At 39.9% G+C, this 17,296-nt stretch overlaps 1 protein-coding gene across 2 annotated transcripts; it reads left to right on the top strand.

Moving 5' to 3' along the window:
• Window positions 1-509: 509 nt before the first annotated feature.
• AREG (amphiregulin) lies at window positions 510-13,100 on the top strand. 2 transcript variants are annotated; one of them, XM_059159084.1, is made up of 8 exons: window positions 510-582; window positions 2,544-2,614; window positions 3,031-3,148; window positions 4,176-4,424; window positions 7,016-7,217; window positions 7,903-8,058; window positions 10,591-10,702; window positions 12,844-13,100. In XM_059159084.1, exons 2-7 carry the CDS (start codon window positions 2,582-2,584, stop codon window positions 10,682-10,684), a joined length of 852 nt encoding a protein of 283 aa, XP_059015067.1. In that variant the 5' UTR covers window positions 510-582; window positions 2,544-2,581; the 3' UTR covers window positions 10,685-10,702; window positions 12,844-13,100. The 2 variants fall into 2 exon arrangements, with proteins under 2 accessions (XP_059015067.1, XP_059015074.1); XM_059159091.1 differs by lacking the exon at window positions 510-582 and having other exon boundaries at window positions 2,449-2,614.
• The last annotated feature ends 4,196 nt before the right edge of the window (window positions 13,101-17,296 follow it).

The following is a 17,296-nucleotide window of genomic DNA, read 5'->3' as shown; positions in this document are numbered from 1 at the left end:
GTTTAGGGTTTCATGCGTTGACTCATTAAAATGACCATGAAGTAATACTTACTCAGACCTGCCCTCTCTATAAAAACTCAAGATCAAGTATACGAACAAACACATAGTTATTCTTTGGTTCTAGAGCACACCTTCTAGCAGAGTCAAAGTGAATTTGTTTTCACTGTACATATAAAATATTATCAGGATCCAGATACAAGGCATCAAAGTGAATGGCTGGCTAGGAGCATTTGCCCACAGGGCTGCCCTTAACCTATTAGTAGGTGTGGGAACCTCAATATTTCAAGATAAAGAAGAATAGCTTCTCTACTTGAATTTCTTGAAATTGTTCCTCCTTGTCTCAGCTAAGCATGCAGAATGTAAAGTATCTTATGTGGCATGGAGTTGGTCTCCTTCTCATGCACATATTCCAGAATGCTGTGAGTGACTCATAAAGGGGTGCTGCATTGTGATGTAATTATGGTGATGCCCCATGATACCCCATGATGAACCATAAAATCTTCAAAATGCTTAGTGTTCATGTGAAGAAGGTACAAAGTCCATGGGCTTGAAAATACTGAGGGGGATTATTTCACTTGCTCTGTGAGTAGCTCCATTTATAAGAGTCCCTTGGTTCTTCGATCTGATTAATACAATGTAACTATCATAATGCCAAGCTTAATAATATGAGTTACCTTTTATTGAGCACTCCACATACGTTAGGTTTTGTGTTACTTGTTTATGTATCTTATTTCATTTGATCTGCTTAACAGAGGGTAGGTATCTTTTTATTTTCAGATGAGGAAGCTGAGTCTTTCAAATATTAATTGATTAAATACATGGTGGAATTTGTATATGAAAACCCGACTGGTCTGAATGGAAAGCTCATATTATAATGCTGTGCTACATTGCACACTGACATAAATTGTCACCCTCTCCGTTTCCAATCGGAAAAAGACTTAAGCCATTTTGGTGTCAAGAGGTCACTTTCACTCCACTCAAAGGGAACCATTTCTGATGGCAGATGTACACAACTCGCCTTCCTCTCAATGAAGATGGGAAAGGAAAAAAGGGAAAGGAAAAAACCAGAACAAACGCGAAGCCTGAGAGGAGAATGGCACAACAGCTCGAACTCTAAACAAAATCTCCGCCGTCTTTGGAAATCTGCGTGTGAGCAAGGCTCTGATTCTGTCTGAATCACAATCTTCTCATCCAGCAAAATGATGATGATGCAGGTCTCTGCTTCACCCGGGGATGGGCACTGCCATCTTTCTAGTCTTATTGTCCATTCTGGGGCATACTTGGCCAGCAAGTATTCTTTCCACTTAAACTTTCTGCTGGAAAGGGCATGGCAGAGGACAAAATTATACCGCACCCTTGTTTTTCATGGAGCACTGAATCCTTCCTCGCATCTGATATAACGGAATTACTTGTCTATGTATGTTACCTATGCCGCATGCAGCTCTTGGAGAGAAGGAAGTGGTCCTCATTTAATTTCTCTCTTTACCTGCCCCCCCCCCCGCATAAAAAATAAAAGAGGTGGATCACACAAATATACTCTCGGCAAACACTGAATGGGAGAGAAGGCAGGAGTCATGATTGTTTATTTCATCCTATTAAATGTACGGTATTATTTAACCTGTTCACTTTGATATGTCATTAAGAAATAAGTAGCTTTTTTCCCAGAATTAGGATAGATGCACTGTGATCCACATTCCTAAAAAGGCTGTTTTACTGGAAGAATTCAGGAAGAGATGCGTATCTTCAGGACAAGGAACCAGTTAGAGAAAGAGAACAATGCAATTTTTCTTTTTTTTTTTCCCTCCTCTTCAAGTCAAGAAAAATCCAGTTCTGGAGTTGGGTCTACATCAAAGTGAGTCAAATTGAACAGCTCCCTCCCTCTTCATTTTAGCTTCTTTGAATGAATTGCCCTACCAGATTCAAACTGGGCCCGCAAAGCTAGACATTTTATCTTGGGATTTGAGTTGCACAGGCTTGGGTACCAACTTCATTTAAATGCCAATGCCTTCCTTAGGATCAAGTCTTGTTCTCCCAGAAGCTCTCTTTTTCAGAGATCAGTGTAGTCTAAATTCCTTAACAGAGCAAAGAGAGGTTTTAGAGTCAGAAGCCCTTGAATTTAAATCGTCTGCCTTCTGCCTTGACCAGCTAGGTCAAGTCTTCCTTGGAATATAGTGAAATGATACTTAACCAGCAAGGCTGCTGAGTGAGATGGTGCAGGTAACATTTTAGTGTATAGTTTGGCAATGATACATGGTCAGTAAATGCGAATTTTGATGAGGGCGCTGGGGCACCATAACACGGAGGGGAAAGGCCTTGAAATTCTGGCCACTTGCCAGTAGTGGGTAGAAAAGCGCTGGTGGTTGAGATAAGGCCGCATCATAAATAACCCAGGTCCTCATTAGGAGGCGCTCTCTCTAGTCAGTCCATGAACTGCATTATCCTTGCTCAAGACGTCGGGTTCTCATGCATGAAGTGACTCTTGGTCTTAAAGGACTTTTGCACCTTGATATGGAACTTTTCTACTGAACCCCGGTAACCGGTAGTTTTCAGATCAACCAAAGCGTACACGGAGGGTGTTCAGATGGCTGGAAAGAGCGGGACTTCGCGCGCTCAGGTAGGAGCCCGGGCCTGGACGCCCCCCGTGGACCCCGGGGCGGCCGTGCGCTCCGCGGGCGGCGAGGGTTTAACTTCCACTTCCTGCCGCCGGCGCTCCGCGGCCCGGGGAGGTGGGGGCGGCCCTCCGCGCGTGGTTTTGGGGTAGTGACCTCTCCCGGGGCGGCCTCCCGCCTCCACCCACGGCGGCGGCCGTGACGTCACGGACACGGCTGGGTCCCCGCCCGGCCTATAAAGCGGCAGGTGCGCGCCGCGCCTCCGGAATGCTCGCACACCTTGTGCCCGCGCCCGCGTCGGAGCCCAGAGACCCGGAGGCGAGCGCTCGGGGCTCCTCCGAGCTCCCCAGCCCGGCCGGGCCGCGAGCACCGCCGCCCCGTCCCCCGCGGCCCCTCTCTCCCCCCCCACCTCCTCTTCCAGCTGCGACTCCCGGCCGAGTTGCCCCAGAGACCGCGACGCCGCCGCGCCCAGGAACCAATGAGAGCCCCGCTGCCGCCGCCGGCGCCCGTGGTGCTGTCGCTCCTGCTGCTCGGCTCAGGTAAGGACATCCCGGCTCCGAGTCTCCCGCCGGCGCGGCTCCCACGGCGGGCACCACCCTTCCCGGGAGAGGCGCCCGCGTGGCTCCGTCCCGGAGCTCACTACCGGGGGAGGAGGAGGAGAGCGCGCAGGTGCCTCTGACGTTCCAGGCCGGGAAGACGGTGCGGGACAGTCTCCGAAGTTTTGCTTTAGTCCAGCAGCAGGAGACCTCCGCGATCCTGGGGTCCGGATCCTTCCTTCTGCAGATAGAGAAACCGAGTTCAGGCAGGTGAAGTGACTTCCGCAGATCTTAAGAGCAGTTAAGTCCTGGACCCAGAGCGCTTGCCTCCTGCCTAAATTCTCCATCTCCTCCGTCTGGTGATTCTATCTTGACCTTCCTAGAGGGCCTCACGCACGACGTTCCAGGGAGAAGCCATAGCTCCACGCTGATGCTGTCTTAGTGAGACCTACAAGACAGAGCAGGGGCTTGCAGCTTGAGGCCCCCGATCTCACCCAGGCCCCAGTTTCTTCCCTATGTAAGAACAAGGGTAATGAAATAGTGACAGTGAGAGTCATCATTATCAAATATCACTTACATGGTTTTGCATTCCTGTACGTGGTCCTTTAAAAAATGTGAACACATGTTGAGAAAGTCTGATATTTCGATTCAGAGCCTGTCCATCCCAGTGGGACATTCTGGCAAACACGAATGCCCCTGGCATGTGAGGTGATGGGAATATCCAGACAATACCTGTTAAGTAATTAGAATAACGTGCCTATCTGGCAGTGTTATTTGATGTGAAAAGTAGCGTAGATCATCTGTGGAAAAGAAAGCCTTGATGAAAGCAGCTCTGTAAATTGGAACAGCTGAGTTTGCTTGTTGGCAAAATGTGAAGATGCTTTCATAAGTGACGCAATCCCAAACAATAGCACATGTGCAATAACTGCTTTGATATCAGAAGACAAACATTTCTCCTGAACACAGCTGCCTGGTGAGAAGGCCACTCGGCCTTACCTTTTCTTTTCTTCCGTTGTTCTTTCTCCCACAGCCCATTATGCTGCTGGATTGGATGTCAATGACACCTACTCTGGGAAAGGGGAACCATTTTCTGGGGACCACAGCGCTGACGGATTGGAAGTTACCCCGAGAAGTGGGATGTCCTCAGGAAGTGAGATTTCCCCTGTGAGTGAAACGCCTTCTAGCAGGGAACTGTCCTCAGGGATCGACTATGACTATGCAGAGGAGTATGATAACGAACCGCAAATATCTAGCTATATCGTAGATGATTCAGTCCGAGGTGAGTGGAGGAGAAGGCCAAAACACAGCCTCTCAGATGTGTGTTTGCATGAGCAAAGCCAGTCCCTGCGTCTTTGGGTGGTTTTCTTGTGTGTATGTCTGTTGCATACCCCGTGGCTAAGCTACAACCTGAGACCAAAGAGCTTTGTGTGGGCACATCTGATATGTCCAGAGCACTAACAAATGTTTTATGTCTATTAAGTCTACTTCACAAGTGGGGATTGTTATCATTTTACAGATGTGATAACTGAAGTGCAAGGTTGTTTTGCCCCAGGTTCCACAGCCAGCAAGCAGTTGAGCCAGAATGAGAACTCCAGTGTTGGACTCCGTATCCTCTGCCCTTTCCCACGGGACCACATGACCCCCACGCGGAGCGACGGGCCAGGCGTAGACACCGCCAGTCCTCAGCTCTAGCATCCATTCCTCACCGCCATGCTTCTTGAAATACCTGCATTTTAAAACAAATGAGGGAACAGAAAGTAATGGGGAAAGGAGCAGTTGGACTTTAGCTTCTAAGTACCAGGTGCTGAGAAACTGGTGATTTTTAACCAAAATAACAGAAGCGGCAGCAGCAGAAGCAGCAATAATAGTACAACCTTCTGGAAATATTAAAGAAGGACAAATATGCGTGGATTTCAAATGGCTAAAATCATGATTTAACCCCAAATCCCATGTGTTAGTTAAATAATAGTGACCCTTAGTTTTATTCTTTCATGCTGTTATCTGATCTTTAAAAAAAAAAAAAGCTTAAATTTACATAAGGTGAAGAGGACCAAAGTAAGATATAAGTATTGCTCGTTACCCTCCTATTACTTTGAAGTTTCAGGGATGATCAGGTCACTAGTAAATAGGCTCTAAATATCCTAGGAACATTCATTATGGAGGCAGGACGTAATGCCCCTTCTCTCCTGACCTACTTTCCCTGTCTTCTCCCCCTCTGGCTCCCAGACCTGAAGAAGGGACAGAAGATGATAGCACAGGGACAGGGACAGGGTTGAGCAGCAGGGGAGAAAAGCTTCAGGAAGCACGCTACTTCATACTCTTTGTTTAGTAACTTGTGCTTTTATGTAAGATGGGGAAGAGATCGGCTTATACTTCTTATTTTTGGAGAAAAGATTAGAAACTGTTCTCTTGAAGAGGTTTCAAGTTGTTAACATTTGAAAAGGCCAAATCAGTTGTTAGCGGTGAAATGGACTAGTGCATTGTGAAATAGTGAAACTAGTGGTTGAGCTCCTTGGAAAGGCTGCGGAGCCCAGGAGGTTGATGGGTATTATAGTTCTTCAGCGTAGTGACGATTTGTCTCTGTCTGCAATTTGTAATATATCTGATGATGTGCAGTAATATGCATTTAAAACATTTCTATTGGGGAACTGACTCTAACTCACGGTATTTTTTACCATCAAAGTTTCAATAGAAAAATTGTATAACTGGTTAAACATTGCTCCTAATTTGACTATTATTAATGTTATAATAATCTGCTGAAATACTCATAATATTTATTTGTTGCTTCCTCAAGCACAGGGTTCTATCTTTGATACCCTTCCCTATGTTTCTAATATTTTCTATTTAATGGACCATTATGCAGGACCATTATGACTAATGGTATTATGATACTGTGGTATTTTCCTCTTTGCCCCGGACTCTGTTTACTAAATATTGCTTAGAGAAGGCTGTTCAGGTATTAGTATAACAAAATGCACACTCCAATGTGAAAACTCCTTCCTGTATTTGGCCTGTGGGTATACTATATCCTGCATAGTTATAACATGGAACTGGTGCTTCTGTAGATCTGGAGTTAAGAAGAGCGAATCTCTGAAGCATCACATACAAATATTTCTGATTCTTATTTTTCAAACAGATTGACCACAAAAATTAGCCCCGTGGAACTAATTATAACCCATTGTCATCTGGGAGTTGGAGAAATTGATTAATTCTAATGTGTAATTCTCAGATTTTTCCCACTCTCAAGTAATACACAGTAATGCCCAATTATGGTAGTGATCACAAGACTGAAATGAGTAAGTAAAATCAACAAATCTACTATAGTCTCGGTTTAATCTGTGGCATTGACCTGTCCAAGAGAAAACATAGCGTGGGAATGACAGGCTTTGAAACCCCAGCACTGTCATATTCTAGCCGCGTGTCCTTGGACATGTTACTTGTCTTCACTCAACTCCAGTGTCTTCCATATCAGCTGTATAGCAATACATTCACCTGTGACCTGGCTTTAATCAGATTAATGCTAATTAACAAGAACTTAGCATGTATAAGAAATTCAAGAAATTTGTAAGATATTTCATGGATTTTTTTTTAGACAGGTAATAGTATTATCAATAATAATAAGAGTAGTACCAAAAAATTCAAAATACATTTCTAAGCTAATAAAATAACAAGGAGGCTCAGATGGTTAAGTGCCACGCCATACAGATATTCTCTTTAACCAATTATTATATGTGAATTGTGTTGAATAATAAGAAAAGTACGGTCATTGTCCCCATGAGCTTTCACTGCTAAGACTTCTTTCTCTTACATCTCCAAAACAATTTTCAAGATGAAGAGAGATTGTTGTCAATAAATCTTTTTTTTTTTCAGTTGAACAGGTAGTTAAGCCCATGAAAAACAAAACAGAAAGTGAAAAGACTTCAGATAAACCCAAAAGAAAGAAAAAAGGAGGCAAAAGTGGAAAAAATAGAAGAAACCGAAAGAAGAAAAATCCGTGTGATGCAGAATTCCAAAATTTCTGTATTCATGGAGAATGTAAATACATAGAACACCTGGAAGCTGTAACATGCAAGTAAGTCTTCCTAAATTATATGGAAATCAGTATTTATAACACCACGTCTGAAACTCCTTAATGCAGAAAGCCATTTATTTTTCCCACATATAAACCAAGCGTCTGTAACATTTTTCTTAAAGGACCAGCTGAAAAATACTTCAGGCTTCCTTGATCAGGCTTATGTATGTACTTACAGAACCAATTAAAATGTAACCATTTAAAAATGTAAAAGCCACCGTTGGCTTGCACATTGTAAAAAACCTGGCAAATGGCCAGAATTGACCTATGGGCTACAGTTTGCTGATCCCTGGTATAAATATATTCATGATAACATATTTACAAACCATTTTAAAAAAAAAAAAGGCCTAAATGTACTCTTCACATAATCCTCCTTCCCCCTCAAAGCCACTAACACATTAAATGATAGTGGAATGTATTAGCTGCATAACAAGTCACTGAACTCATCAGTTGGTCATAAAAGGAGCACAAAGAATGAAAAGGTGTGTCTTCTTGGAATATCACACCCAAACTGATCTCAACTTGTTCTTATACTAATAGATCTCTGGCTTGAGTGCATTGTGTCTCATGATTTTGAAATACAAATAGATGGCATGACTTTTTTTTTTTGAGTGTTACAACTAAATGCCTATTGATGACCTGGAAAGTAAACTTAAAATAGTTTTTGAATGTGGGCTGTTTACAGATGCCATCAGGATTACTTTGGCGAACGGTGCGGGGAAAAGTCCATGAAGACTCACAGCATGGTTGACAGTGATTTATCAAAAATCGCTTTAGCCTCCATCGCCGCCTTTGTGTCTGCGGTGAGCTTCACGGCCATTGCCGTTGTCATCACAATCCAGTAAGTCTTGCATAACCTACACATTCGCACTAAAATAATGCCAGGTTGATTTTTTTTTTTTCAATATTCCTATCCCAATGTCCTATATCCTATTTTAGATGACTTATTCTATCCGTGGCATGTGATCTTTGCTCATATCTTTATACTTCATTGACAAAGACCACAGATTCTGGTCAAAAATCATATTACTTTGGCCACCACGGAAACTTAATATGTAAGGCTGTTTTTCAAACACCCTATAGACCTTTTTTGAACTTAAAAATCGATGGCTTTCTTTCATGTCATATCTCCACTCATGGCTCCCTGCAAATCCCAGAGTGTTGGTACCGACTCTGAACACCTTTAAGCATAAGGAAACCTCCCAGAGGAGCCTAATTAAGGCCTGGTTCACAGCAGGTTGTTAGAGAGTCTGCTTTGGCACTAAAAAAAAAAAATAAATAAATAAAAATAGTTAAATAAATCACAAAGAGCTTCAAACCAGTAGCCAAGAAAAGCTCTATCCTCTGCTTCTAGTAAAATGCAAAATTCTAAGTTAGATATCACAGCATGGTACTGATTTACCTAGAGCTTATGCCAGTTTTATAATTGTCAAAGGTGATATGGGAACTCAATTACTAAAACAAAACAAAACAAAACAAAACAAAATTTTCCTCCATATGGCATGGCGTAGGAAGCAGGGACAATTCCATTACTGTTCTACTCCCGCAGTATCTGTCCTGTTCTCACAATAACAGATCACCACACTTCACTTCATGACCAATGAATGTTAGAAGTAGACTGTTCCTGGTAGTAGGCACTGGTGGGTATGTCAGAATGGCATTGTCTGTCAAACAGAAGTCAGTGAATTAAGGAAGTTGGGGGAGGGTGTGAATGGCTCTGTAATGACTCATGTGCTACTCGAGCTTGGGAAAAGCAATAGACTCATTATTCTAATTTTAGGTCTTGGTAAATTACTTTAACAACTGGATTGTGTGCATGATCTACCACTCCTGCCATTCAGGAAACAAGGGGTTATCTTCTGCCATTGTTTACTATTATTTTAAATGCAGATCAGATAATGATAAAAAGGAACATTAAAAAAAAACTGTTTTATGATGCACATAGAGTTTGATGTGTGGTTTAAATTTGTTTTGCACACCCTGGAAATTATTTTGATCTGCTAATACCTCAAGCCAGATATGCAAATTCCTCAAGCCAGACGAATCATGATTGTTTGACATAGAAGGATAGAAGGAAAAAAATAGCCAGTTACAGAAGATGTTTTTAAATAATTATTCAAACTTGGGATCATTCAGGGTGAAATATTTAATTATCCTTCAGAAAGGCATGGAAAAACCTTTTGTCATGTTGGCACTCTTAAAACTAAGCAGTGACTTCTCTCCCTTTCTATCATATTCTTGTGTTTGACACATAAACAGCAGCCAAAGCTGCATTTTGCTGTCTTTTCCATAATTGGTTTTATTTCCCTCAAACATAATGACAAAGATCTTATGATTTTAGGAGTAATGTTTGGTAGACAGATTAGAGACCCATTAAAAATATAATTTCTTGTATGACACCCCAGACATTTTTAAATGATTGAATTTTACTAGAGAGTAACAATGAATAAAACCAAAAGGACATATTTATTATATATAGAAGTAAAGAAAACCCAACTTGTTTTATAAGCTTCTGTGAAAAAATTCTGATCATTTAAATTAGTTGATAGAAATGTAAAGTCCTTTGTGATAAAACTATACCATCTTCTTCTTCCTCCAACTGTACATGCACCTGGGCTAAGGGTTGAGGAAAAAAGGAAAGAATGAGGTTTTGCCATTTGCAACAACATGAATGAACCTAGAGGGTATTGTGCTAAGGGAAATGAATCAGACAAAGAAAGAAACCTACCATATGATTTCACTTATATGTGGAATCTGAAAAACAAAACAAATGCATAAACAAACAAACAAAAAGCAGAAATAGACCCATAAATACACAGAACAAAATTATGGTTGTCAAAGGGCAGAGAATGGGGGGATGGGCAAAATGGGTGAGGGGGAGTGGGAGATACAGGCTTCCAGCTATGGAATGGATAAGTCATGGGAATAAAAAGCACAGAATAGGGAATATAGTAATGATATTGTAATGGTGTTGTATGGTGACAGACGGTAGCTACCCTTGTGGTGAGTATAGTATAATGTATAGATTTATTGAATTGCTATAATATACACCTGAAACTAATGTAACATTGAGTATCAACTATAAAAACCCACATGTATAAATGTGTTCCATGCCTTCTGAAAGTTTGTGTCTCAAGGGGTATCTATTTAAATCTCAGTAATCTAGGAATATGTTTATGTAAAGTCACCATGAACATCCTCTTAAAAAGAATGGTAGTAATTTATAGCAAGGTGTAAGTTTTGATTTGGAATAGAACACAGTGTAATGGCCTATCAGGACTCACAAAAAGGAATTCCCTGTACTCATGAAAACCCCAGTCAATATATAGATGAATAGAACTTTGATGACCGTGGAATATCTTGTTGTCTGAAGGCTTCGAAAACGATACTTCAGGGAATATGAAGGAGAAGTTGAAGAGCGAAAGAAACTTCGACAAGAAAATGGAAACGTGCAAGCCATAGCGTAACTGAAGATAATACTACAGGTTTGAGTTTTAAAAGATAACTATAGATGATATCTTACAATTTTGAAAAATATAACATCTGTTATCTCATGTGAAGAAAGTAATAGTTCTTAATTATGAGTACACTATGAACATTGGCTACACTGAAGTCTTAATCCTTGAGCATGAGATGGAGTTCAACAGAGAGAAAGGACTACTACAAAGGATGTAAAGATGAGGCAGACACAAACATTCTTCTCAGAGAAGTTAGCATTTAGTAGACAGAAAATAGTATAAGGAATCAGAATGCTAGGGCAAGTAAAAAATATATGTCATATAAAAGGAATATGAGGAGTTTCTAGTGAAGGAGAGGAAGTTCTGTGGAGCATGTGTAGGGAGCTGGAAAGGATGTCATATATAGAGTGGCACTGGAAGTGAGCCTCCAAGGACTGACAAGATTGGGACAGGCAGTTATGAAGGAAGAGGAAGATTAATACTGTAAAATGGGCTGGGTCACTTTAGAAACTTCAGACAAAGGGCTTAGTTCAAATGGGTGTTGAGGAGAGAAAGCTAGAATGAAGGTTGAGCTCACATGGTGGGGAGCCAAGTCAGGAACATGACTACAACTCTGAGGAAGTGGAGGGAGCAGGTTGAACATCCTTTTAAAGAAAGGAAGGGGGTGGGCGCCTGGATTGCTCAGTTGGTTAAGCATCTGACTCTCAATTTCCATCCACTCATGTCATGATCTCAGGGTTGTGAGATTGAGCCCCTCATTGGACTCCACACTGGGCATGGAGTCTGCTTAAAATTCTCTCTCTGCACCTCTCCACCTCCAAAAAAAAGCAAAGTAGGAAGGGAGAAGGGATAAAAATTTGAGAGCTAGGTTGGGTAAGGGATATATTGTAGTTCTTATTTTTTTTTTTTTAAAGATTTTATTTATTTACTTGAGAGAGAGACAGTGAGAGAGAGCATGAATGAGGAGAAGGTCAGAGAGAGAAGCAGACTCCCCATGGAGCTGGGAGTCCGATGCGGGACTCGATCCCGGGACTCCAGGATCATGACCTGAGCCGAAGGCAGTCGTCCAACCAACTGAGCCACCCAGGCGTCCCATGTAGTTCTTATTTTTAAGGTGGTTTTTTTGTTTGTTTGTTTGTTTGTTTGTTTTTTGTAAAGAGGCAGAGCTGAGCATATTGTAGGGAAAAGTAAGGAGCTATGGAGAGGAATATTTTATTAATAACTAAAATGGACAGCTAATGAAGCAAACTTCCAGAGGAAAAGCAGACAACAAGATCCAGGACACGTTTAAAGTTGGTCAGAAGGAGGAGGTCCTTTCCCTTAGACATTCAGGAAAGATGTCCCATCAAGTCATTGATTCGCTACCTTCAGTGGGTTTAAGAATTGCTTGAGATGCTGGTTATGTATGTACATTCCTAAGCCAAACCCTAAATCTACTAAATCCACTATCTCCCTTTTTATAGAACACCACAGATGCTTGGAGAAACACCCCATTTAGCATTGGTTAAGTGCAAGTATTTCGTTCTGAGCCTGTTACAGAATTGGCTTAGTAACTCCTGAAATGGATAATTATTGATGCAATGCTGTGTTCAGTACTTAGTGCATCAACATTTATTATAATTTTGGCTTAATGTACTGAAGCTAAGACCACTGACATGAAGAAAGGTAGAGTTTTGGTTATTTAGTGCAACTGAGATTTCTCAAAGAAGATCTGAGATGATTTTTGTAAAAGGAATATGCTGTGTTGGCACATAGTGGCTGCCATTAGCTGGTAGCTACTATTATTATGCCCTCAGTACTAATTATCCTAAATTAACTGTATATCACAAATACACCGAGCCATTTAATCTTTCTTTTTAATTATGTCCACTGCATAGATTTGGTTAGGAAAACTGCTTCCCATGTGTGTTGTTGTTTTTTATTAAGTGGAATTTGACAAACCAGGTTTCAGCGTAGGCAGCTCTCTACCTAAGTAGGCATCCAACCAAAGCTGGTGTGAAAGATGGACTCAGGTCAAAGTGGTAGTTTATCTCTGAAAACCTTTTAGCATTTTTTAGAAGACATTCTAAATTGATAGAATTTCCGATTCCTGATTTTTTAAAATATTTTCTTAAAGCTATATTGAAATTAAGCTTTATCTCTAATATTTTTATTTTCCTTTTGACTAGGTATTGGATCAGAGTCACTGCCAAGTTACAACCACGAGTGATGAGTTGGTTCCTCTTTTCGGTGGATCATAAAAAGCAGAACCTTTTTTGTTCTGTTGGTTTTAAACTTTCAGTTGTCGCTTTTTATGCTAAGTTCTTATTTCTGTACATAAAGTTGCATGGAGATAAAGTATTTTTTCAAGTTGTAAATAATTTATTTAATATTTAATGGATGTGTATTTATTTTACAGCTTATTAAACTTTTTTAAGCAAAGAGATTGAGAGTTTGAATATTAGTTTTGAGATTTCAAGACTCTAGGGTATCTTTCTCCTAAAGCCTTGATGATCATTTTGAAAGAAGTTCCTACACCTTTTTTTCGGGTTTTTATGTTGATCTTCAAAACTTATTTCTTTTCCTAGAAAACACTCTTCATGGAAAATTATAAACTTGAGTAGTTCAGTCCTCCCACAAACACTAATATCTAAACCAGCCTTTCTTATTCCTTGTAGAACTTATTCCAAGTTCTCGTAGTTTGAAAATTTCTAAAGTCAACATGTGGCACTGCCTCTCTGTCACAGTAGACACACATATTATGAAAGAGAGAAAATCCACTGCCCAGCATCATCACCACCACAAACAAGAAAAAGACAAGAATAAATTTGAAGATTACAAATATGGCATTTCAAAAGAACCAGGAAGTGTTTAGAGACTTCTTTCTCTAATATCATGACATGAATGTACAAAGCATCTAAAACCCACTCCTCCTTTTCTTCCCTTTGCTACTTTTTCTTTTTACATGATTTTAACCAAATCCATGTGCATTTGTGCTGAGTGTTCTTTCAAGAATGTGAATTCCCTGGAATGACCCACTGTTTGGTTCCTAGCTGACCAACTAAGTTACCTGCATACAAAGCGAAACAAGCCAAGCTATATAATGTATGGGGAATATTTTTGAGGAAATTAGCCAATATTAAGTATAATTCCAGCAATCATCTCACTGAATTTCATAAATGAAAGGTGCTTTAAGGATCAAGAGTTCCATTTCTCTCTAGGATATCATTCTCCAATCCTTGTCTAGTGGTCATCAAACCAACCAATTACTAGTCTTACCTGCACATTATCACATGAGGTTAAGATGTCTAAATGCCCGGGCCTCCCTCCCAGAGCTTCCGATTTAAATGAACTGGTTTGGGTCATTGGTATGTGGATTTTAAAAAGGTCTCCAAGTATTTCCTACATGCAGCCAGTATTGAGAACCTCTGATCCTGCTTGAACATCTTCAGTACACATTTCCCTCAACCTCATTCACTAAATAGTTATGGTGGATGATTCCAATATAGTGCTGGGGATACAAGACAGAAAAGTCCTGACTTGGAGACATTTGCTACCCAGTTGGTGCGAGGGGGTATGTTTTGTCAATGCAGTGCAATAAGTAACTAGGTGAGGTGTGTACCAGGAACCCATGGGAGACCAGGGAGCTGTCACCTACCCTGTCCTGAATGAGTCAGGGAGGGCTTTCTAGGGAGATGCTAGCTGAGAAGATCCTTGAAGGATGAGTGGGAATTATGTGGAGATCATTACAAGGGCAAGCAAAATTACCAAGTCATCAAACAGTATGACCCAAAAGAAAAATACGTAAAACCGCTCAGTATTACTGAAACAGGAAGTGTGAAGTCCACAGAGGCTGCAAAGGCAGCTGGAATGATGAGGACAGGGTCACATGGCGCCTTTAATATATACTGCAGGCCATGAGGAATCATTCCAGCCAGTTGGTCAAGGGTAGAAACATGATCAGATTTGCATTCCAATTAAGTTATAAGGCAACAATGTGGGGAAGGGGTTTGAGCCAAAGCCAAAGGTCAAAGATTGGCTTGGAAGCATTTGAATGAACCCCTGAATCTGAGAAGGTAAAGGAGGGAAAGAGAAACTCAACAGGTATCTGAAGGTTTGTAATAGATTAAAAATGTGAAAGCAAGGCTAACTTATAAAACAAGACTGTGGGTAATAAGATAGCAAGGGAACTGAAAAAATCAAAGATGACCTTCAAGTTCCTGGCTTTGGTGGCTAAGTGGGTGATGATACAATTTTAAATAGGTAATCTCTGTAAGTATATTGAATATTCTAGATAGGAAGCATTTTTTTTTTTTATTTATCCTTGACTGAAAAATAGTTCTTCTCTATTTTGTAAAGACATCCTTTCTAATTTGTATTGGATTTATGGGAAAATAAGGACCAGCCCAGCCAATTAGTCAACTGAATCAACCATAGTCCTCACTTCACAACTAAGATTGAGTATATGAGGAGAAAAATCTGCATGTGTGATAATGAGTTCAGCTTTGAATCTGTTGAATTGCAGATGCCAAGAGATATCTACTCAGCAGTTTGATATACAAACCTAAAGGTCAGTGAGTGGAAGAATTATATATTGGGAGTTCTCAAAATATGTATGGTAACTGAAGCCACAGAAGTGGCCAAGATTACCAAAAGAGGCTATAAAGAGTCCACAGAAAATATATTTATATTGACCAATCTCCCCAGTCATCACTACACAAGTGTATAGAAAAGCCAGGCAACTATAGCCACTGTGAAGGTTCTAGGCACTTGCCAGCTTATCCCCTGTACTTTTCTAGCTCTTAAAAAGTTTATTAAACCATTATAGTGGAGTAGAAGGAAAGAAAATAAAACTTACTCTTTCATAATAAAAATAATAATCTTAAATTTCTTGAGGACACAGATACACCATGGGTTATTCTAAGTGCTTTGCACATAGTCACTCATCAAATGCTCATATCCTTAAAAAGTAAATACATTTACAGGTAAGTAAAGTAAGGCTCAGGGCACCTGGCTGGCTCAGTTGATGGAGCATGCAACTCTTGATCTTGGGGTTGTGAGTTTGAACCAACATTGGGTATAGACCTTACTTAAAATAAAATACTTTTTAAAAATAAAAAATAAAAAAAAATAAAAAAGGTTCAGAGAGATTAAGTGACTTTTCTATGGCCATACAGCTGGTAAATGATAGAGTCAGACTTTCTGGCTCCAGAGTGGGCCTATTTTAACTACTTTCTCTACTACTTCCTAGTCAGATGTTTATTTGAGGTTTAAAGAGTGTTATCTGCATATGAATTTAGCATGGTTTAAAACTCCCACTCATAAGAAATCTGGTTTATTTCTTCAAGGCTCAGATGACACTTTTATCTACCTCTTCTGCCTTCACAAAACATCCTAGTCTATAAACTCCCTCATGATATATAGAATACACAACTTAGAATTAGCCCACTACAGGGGTAAGAAAGCTGGATTTTTTTTCCATAAACCCATAAATTTTATTCATAAATTTAAAAATCAGTCAAGAGTTGCTTCTGGGGTAGAGAATATTAATTCCCTGGAACTTCTGGCCAGCTTCATGTGTAGGCAAGATGAACTCCAGTGGTCGGAGGAAGTCCTCAGGCAATGAGATACTGGAGGTAGAGCTGATATGCTTAGAAACAGAAATGACTTAGGATTTGTAGGTGGGGTACAATGAGCATCTGCTAAAGTGGCTGGTTTGTTGCTGAAAAATTTAACTCTTATTTCTTGACTATGTTGTTATTCATTCAATAAACAATTATAATTATTAAACTCAACTATGTACAAGGCAAACATAGATTACTAAAAAACATCTCATATGTTCTAAGGAAAGTATTTACAAAGTTAACAACAGAAGGGAAATGGCAAAGTCAAAGATTTAAATAGTGCCAAACTAGATAATAATCCTATCAATAATTAATAATTCACTTTGTCAGACAGATCTGAACTTTATGAGGAATGAGTAAAGTAATGACACTGCTTTTCTTCCATGACTTAGAAATCAATCTCATTACTCAGTAGTACCTCATGCAAATACACTCATTTATTTCCAACCCTTTAAATTACACATGTATAATATGTTTGTTTAATCATTCATAAGTATTTATTGAACATCTACTATAAGTATAATGATGCTTTTCACAGTGCAACCCAAATTTCTTTCCAATATCTCTGGGTAAACTGATTATGTCATCAGCTTTTCTGGGTGTGTATGTGTGTGCATGCTGGTGGTGAGGTCATTGGCAGCTTGAGTTATAAAGTTAAAATGCAATACAATTAGAACACTTGAAAAAGATCACCAAAAACTACTATATGTCCATACTGTAACATAATATAAAATCTTTTGAGTTAAAAATAATCTTTAAAAAAGTTACAAAATACTTAGAACTGAATAAAAATGTCTTGTCAAAATGTGTGAGGCACAGCTAAAACAGTACTTGGACAACTTGTTGATTTAAAGATATTTGTCAGAAAGCAAGATGGGCTTGAAAGGAAAACAACTTAAGCTAAATATTTAACTCAAAATTTAGAAAAAGACCAATAGAATAAGCCCAAGAAGATTAGAAGGAAGTATTTAAAATAAGGGAAGGGATGAATGACAACGATTATTGGAAAACAAAGCCA

This window comes from Mustela lutreola, chromosome 1 (assembly GCF_030435805.1).
Source record: "Mustela lutreola isolate mMusLut2 chromosome 1, mMusLut2.pri, whole genome shotgun sequence".
Taxonomy (NCBI): domain Eukaryota; kingdom Metazoa; phylum Chordata; class Mammalia; order Carnivora; family Mustelidae; genus Mustela; species Mustela lutreola.
Note: the sequence above shows the minus strand (reverse complement) of the source record. Positions and strands in the feature narration are given on the sequence as shown.

Bases quoted from the DNA above. Each gene is read 5' to 3' on its own strand.
- AREG (XM_059159084.1), top strand. From the start codon at position 2,582: ATGGCTGGAAAGAGCGGGACTTCGCGCGCTCAG. The intron at 3,149-4,175 runs GTAAGGACATCC...TTTCTCCCACAG, and splicing joins GCTCCTGCTGCTCGGCTCAG to CCCATTATGCTGCTGGATTG. The intron at 4,425-7,015 runs GTGAGTGGAGGA...TTTTTTTTTCAG, and splicing joins CGTAGATGATTCAGTCCGAG to TTGAACAGGTAGTTAAGCCC.